Below are 6469 nucleotides of genomic sequence, written 5' to 3' on the forward strand. Positions count from 1 at the left end.
AAACACAGGGCAGCATTTGGTTGAAAGATGCTGCTCGTCACTTTAAAATCCAAGAAATCTCTTAAATATAAAGAACTAATGTCTCTTTTTAACCCAATCTCGTTTTGGAAAGAAACTCTTCATGGATATTTACCAAGAACACAAAGGGCTAAGTATCAATCGGGCTGGGTGTCACTGCAACCCTAGATATTTAAGTTTTGGTACTCATACTAAATTGTTTTTGCTCCCCTATATATAACTATCATTTGAAAACGTTTCCATTAAAGAAATTGCCAAATTCTTCGACTTGTGAGTGTTTTTTTAAGCACAAGATTATCAGTGAATACTGTAATCTGGAGTCGGCACATTTTTGATTGATATATGGGGACTTACTGATCAAAGAATAACCAAAGGAATTATTGCCTAAAGAGGTGGGACAGTCACTTGTTTACAAGTCGCAGGTAAGTCCCAACTCATGATCAACAAGTCAGGTCACCAATCAAGAACAGTAAGGCCCTAATTTATATCCCAGATCAACATCAATAAGTCCAGTGTTAAGTCCAGAGTAAAGTCCTAAGAGAAGTCCAACAAGGTCTAAATCAAGCCCCATATCAAGGCAAACAAGTCCAGACTCAAGGTGTAAATCAACGTCAAGAAACCAACGTCAAGTCCCAGGTCAAGAGGGAAACATAACGCATCAAGTCCTATGTCAAAAAGTCCTAAATCAAGACTAACAAGTCCAGAGTCAAGAGAGGCAAGACCCCTTTGTAACATGAGAGAAACGGGTCAATCCCATTTCCTGTGAGGAGACAGGTCCCAGTGCAGGTGAATCCAGAGAAAGGCTCCACACCATAAAAGATATCCAGGTAAAAGAGGTGAGTCAGTACCAACAAGTTCATAACCAGGTCCAACTGCTTTTCATTTGTCTTTCCTAAACATGTCAGTTTGTGCCATTTGACCGATCTTATCCTATATAAATGTTTAAAAAAGAAACAGTCAGTTTGGGACAAAATATATAATCCAACGACTGTTTTTAAAACATCACCAAATGTCATATTTCACTGATTAATCAAACATTGTTAGTTATTGCTGTGATGGTTTTTCAATTCTAAGCCAAATATATTTTTTAATATAAGCTGTTGTTTTTCCTTGTATTGACTTTAGCTTTCTTTACGAAGATGTATCGTCTGCTGTCGGGTTGATTTGAAATGTATCCAAAAATGAAGATTGACTTATTTCAGATTTTCATATTTTGCTCGATAACAATATTTAGTCAAACAGTAGTCATCGGGGGACGGTAAAGGTTGAGTTGCAAGGTGTTTCATTGTATTTTCAGTTAAGGCCTAAGTAAGGTTCACAACTTGATTCGGACTCCTGACTCGAGTCCACACCTCTTGAAGCCAGCTTTCCATACTAGACTGTTTTCATTCACTATAAACACGTTTTTTGTCTGTACTCAAAAAGCCCTAATGATCACTCAGCTCAGAGTTGAACACAGATATGAAGAGTCATTTGTCCAAAACACTGTGGGAAAAATGTTGGGGGAGCAGAATAACATTTTATAATTGCTCATTCAACATCTGTGAAAAATAAAAACAGGCTCACTTTTAAAATCACCTGCTCAATTTTACTCTACATGTTGTGTCATTCAAACGTTCGCCAAATGTTGGACGGCTGATGGTTGGATTGAAACCCTTCATATCTGCTTCATATCTTAAACATATGAGATCATCCGTTACCATCTGTTCTACACATCTACAGGAAAATAAGCCCACGTTGCGACGGACACTGCATACTGATTCCTGTTGTTCTAAAGTACCAGCTACTGTACAGCAAAAACAAACTGTTCAAAGTGAGACATGTGACCCAGCTAGGTAACCTCTGTGGGGAAAAAACACCAGGCCTGTGTGTCGCCGTGTTTGATGGTGAAATCTCAGTGATCTCCCACTTTCAGATGTTAAAAAACCTTTTCAGGATTTACGGGATTTGTTCTTGTCTTTTGAAATAAACACAATATAGGTAATTAAAACTGCAACAATAAACGCTGGATCTGTCATTGTTCCTAATGCGGGGCCTGTAATGTGTATGTTGGATACTGGGGTTGCTCCCTCGCGGCGGTAACGTGAGAACAAAAAATGCTCGGGAGATAAAAGATGGAGTTGGGATTATTAGCAGGTCTATCGATATCCCAGCCGAAGCGCTCTGAGCTGCGGGTGTCAGCTTGTGGGCGTGCAGAGACAGATGATCGCATAAATTAATGCGACCGGCCTGCGTTTATAATGAGAGGAGACACGTTCTAGCTGCTGCTGCCCTCCTTTGTTTGAATATTTTCTCAAGACATTTAATTGACGACAGGCTGATTGACATTTTTTGGAAATCTGTTCAAATTCAAACACAGGTTAAATGTTTAATATTTGTGTCAAACGGCTCTACTGCTGCTAAATTATGATATTGTGAGGTTTTGTTTTGAACTTTTGTCCATAATTATTATCTTTGGAACATAAATCTTCCACTCATAATAAGATTGAAGGTGATTTAGTGATATTTTTGTTACCAGTAATATTAATAAAGAGCATTGTACATTATTTATTGTTTAAACATAATTGCTGCCAGTCTATCAATAGATTTACAATATTCCTAAAGAGATTTAATATGTCTCTTTGCTTCTCAATTATGTATTAAATTACTGGAGATAATGAGTGTACCACTAAATGATGTTAATAGGGATTTTGTTGAAAACAATTGTGCTTTTTAATTTCTATGGGTAATCAAACAATGTGTTTAAGATATATACAGGCCTACAAAGCCAATACAGCACATATTACAATACAAACATTGCCATAGAGTAATATGAAGTGCCTGTGGTTATACATTTTAACATGACAATTAAAAAAATAATTATAAAACAATCATACAATATTCTCATGATAATCAGAAATATCAAGTTTTATGTTAAATTGATCAATACTGTATGACCTGAAGTGGTTGATTCAAAATCAATACAGTAAAGCTATAGGAAGTAATTGTGTAGGTTTTGTTGTTTAAATAACTTTTTAATTCACATCTCCTTTGATTTATTTCTACAATGCTTCTCAGTGTCAGTTACAGTACAGTGTCTGAAGGCCTCAGCTGTGATCGTATCAAACCTGTTTATCACATTACCATTGAGTATAGATTGAAAGCTACATAAATGTGTTTTTAACTTCGTATGTATGTGCATTTTGAGCAGCATCACTAGTCTGATTCCTCTTATATCAAAACCTTTTATTGTTAACAGTGTCCACAATGAAACTCCTAGATCAGTTACATTGTGCATGCAGGCCTCAGCTGTGATCTTGTGCATTTATTGCATTATGAATGAAAATAATGCCGTAAATGTGGTGATTTTGAATCCTATATTTGCTATTTCTAATTCAGCATCACTCCTGTAGTGGTGATATTTTCTTTCAATAACAATATTAATGTCAGCCTGGGTTTTTTTTTTCTCATTTTGGGATGTTTTACATTTTTCCCCTCCTCCTCTTCGGGCCAAAGTTGCTCCCAGAGGAGGAGAGGCGCGCAGAAAACATGGCCGAGAGCCGGACACTGTTTCCTGCCGTCAAGTTCGCCACACACACTGTCCTTTAACCTCTTTTTCTTTCTTTTTTAAAAAAGACACAAACTTTGAAAAGCAGTTGCACATTAAAACTGCGTAGAGAACGTGTGACACTCTCCTCTCTTTTCTGTCCTGCAGGTTCATGGTCGAGCCTTAAGCTTCCCGGTGCGTATATGGAGCAGCCCACAAACAGATTTAAATACAAACACTTTTCTAAATCATGGGCAGAAAAAGCAGTAGACATATGAATGAAAAAAAGGACTTAAATGAGATATACTACCATGGATGTTGGGAACATTTTCAAATCGCTGTTTCGCATCTATAAGACAACAAAATTACCAATGCAGCATCACAAATCTCTGCACACACACACACAGAAACAAAAATGAAAAAACAACAATATGCACTGACTTTTCTGCAACTTTACTCTTTACATGTTTAGTTAAAGGGCTAGAAATATGCAGGTTACTGTGCAATATTAACAGTGTAAACAGTGGTCGCTGTAAGGACCCGTTGAATGCTCTTCTACGGCTTGTACTGCCACGATACTACTCGTTATACTCATATCAACAAGAAGTAAAAACATGTCCTTACCGCGCTGAAATCCAATAAGTCGCTCAGTTCCTTGTCCGTTCCCAAAGCTGCCATCCGCTGTTGATGATGCATTTTAGCAAAATCTCACGGACCTACAAACAGGGGAAACAAATGAAGAGACAGATGGACAGGAGAGGACAGGTAGACAGATTGATAGATGGAGATAAAGAGGGAGAGGAGAGAAGAGGAACACCTCGGCTTTTTGCGCACCGCTCCTCTCCGGGATCTCTTTTTTCCTCCACAGCGAAATAAATCCAGTGAAACACAAGCGATCGCGATTCTAGTTCATCCTCCGAGCTCCTGGTTCGATAGAAATGTCGAGAAAAAAGCTGGCAGGAAATAAAAAAGAAAGAGAGGCGACAGGACCGGAGTGTTTCCGCGTGTGTGTTGGTGTGTGTTCCCCAGCCAAACAAGTCCGACCTCTCCGCGTTAAGGCGCAGTTCGTCCGCCGCGGATGACTGTCAGGGTCCGGATATAAATAAATAACACGCCGAGAGGAAAGATCACCTCGGAAATGTGGAGATGTTCTCCAGTGTGGGGTCAGAGGAAGAGTCCAGGAAGGTTGAGTGCTGCTCCACGCCGGGCTCAGGTCCCCTCCGCTCGGCTGCGGGTTGCTGAAGATCCCCGGTACGCAGCACGGATCCCATGTGCGTCTGGCACAGCCTCGGCGTAATAAATGTGTTCGTGCGGCCACCTAGCTTATACTCTCACCCAGCACCGCCGCTCACACAGCAAACACACGGAAATCTGTAGAAAAATGAAATAGATTTTAAAGAAAAATTGTTGGTTGGATTGATTGGATGATTGGTGCGGTGATTGGCTGCTTTCATTTTGGATCGGGTTAATTGGGGCAGGGAAAGGTGATTCTGTTTCCCCTCTGGAATGCAGAGAATCATTATTAGGCTTAAAAATACATTAAATACAACTTTTTTTGAATGTGTTCATTTCATATTTACGATAGATTTTTCATGCCTTTTTTCCTATGTTTCCTATGTATCGATGCATCTCTCTCTCTCTCAATATGCATTTCAGCTATTGCTTTTGTATTGGTTAGACAACAAGTGCACTAAACAAGTGTTCAACCTGCATGGTACCACCTCCCCCCCCCCCCCCCCCCCCCTATGGGTCACCTCACCACTTAAACCACAACAGCACCAAAACCCACCTCTGGAAATACTTTGCAGCACCTATTTTTTTGCTTTCCCCCCTGTGCCTGCAGGTATGAAATGACTGGCCTATTTCTGCAAATTACAACCAGTGTGTGCAGGTTTCTGTGAGAGAACACACACAGGTGCAGGGACGACATAAAGGCTTATTTGTTGCCGTGTAAAGTGGTCCTGCCTGCTGGCCCTTCATGCCTCTCCCTCTCAAACTAACTAAAAGCCGTGTAACAGCTCATAAAGAACAGCACAGACCCACTCGTTGTTGTTAAAAACACACACGTGCAAGCATGTTTAAATCTGTTCCTGCTGAGGTGGATTTCAGAGAAGTAGGCCTACTCAGATATTGTACTTGAGTAAAAGTAGAAGTAGCCTACTAGAGTGTAGGAATATTCTGTTACGAGTACAAGTCCTGCATTCAAAATGTTACTCGAATAAAAGTATTAGCGTCAATACAACTTAAAGGTGGGGTAGGTAATTTTGTTGAAACCAGCTCGAGTGCGCTAGAATTAGAAAATACACAACCGGAAAAAATCTGCCACTTCCTTACAGAGCCCCTCCTCCAACACACACGAACGCGCACATGACCAATGAGGGCACGAGATCAGTTTGTGCACAGATGGAAGGCTGACAGGCAGGTAGGCCATCCAGTTATTTTAGCCGGGCCGGCTCAGATGATTGGTCGTGCTTTTTACAGCGCCACGGCTTCCACAGATGACATTATTTAATTCATTGCTATCGGGTGTTAAGAGCATTCCATGGAATATAACAAAAAATGTATCTCAAGCCGGTTTCTCAAACTTACCTACACGACCTTTAAAGTACCAAAGTAAAAGTAGTCATTGTGCAGATTGGTCCATTTCAGAATAAGATATGTTTTATAATTATTGATGCATTAAAGTATTATCAAGATTCAAGACTTTTATTAGTCATACGTGCATAGCTACAGTGTAGTTATGTCGATGAAAATCTTAGGTCACAGGCTCCTCCAACACAATACACAATAAAACAGAAAAACAGAAAAAATGGTGTAAGTAAATACAAAAGAAAATGGTAGAATAGTGAAATAGTGCAATAAGAGTCTATATACAAGTTATTGGAATATGATATTAGATACATAATTTCTAAATTGCAGCCAGAT

General features: G+C 39.6%; 1 protein-coding gene across 1 annotated transcript in view; it reads right to left on the bottom strand.

The window, feature by feature from the left end:
* Positions 1–4915, bottom strand: part of LOC307024656 (transcription factor 4-like) — a 59444-nt gene extending 54529 nt beyond the window's left edge. The window contains exons 1-2 of the mRNA XM_079658974.1: positions 4169–4915; positions 3855–3893 (exon numbers count right to left, since the gene is read on the bottom strand). Coding sequence (XP_079515100.1) covers positions 3855–3893; positions 4169–4240 — 111 coding nt within the window. The 5' untranslated portion in view covers positions 4241–4915. The remainder of the gene's footprint in view (positions 1–3854; positions 3894–4168) is intronic.
* Between the last annotated feature and the right edge of the window lie 1554 nt (positions 4916–6469).

Source organism: Notothenia rossii, assembly GCF_949606895.1.
Source record: "Notothenia rossii genome assembly, chromosome: 11".
Classification (NCBI taxonomy): Eukaryota; Metazoa; Chordata; class Actinopteri; order Perciformes; family Nototheniidae; genus Notothenia; species Notothenia rossii.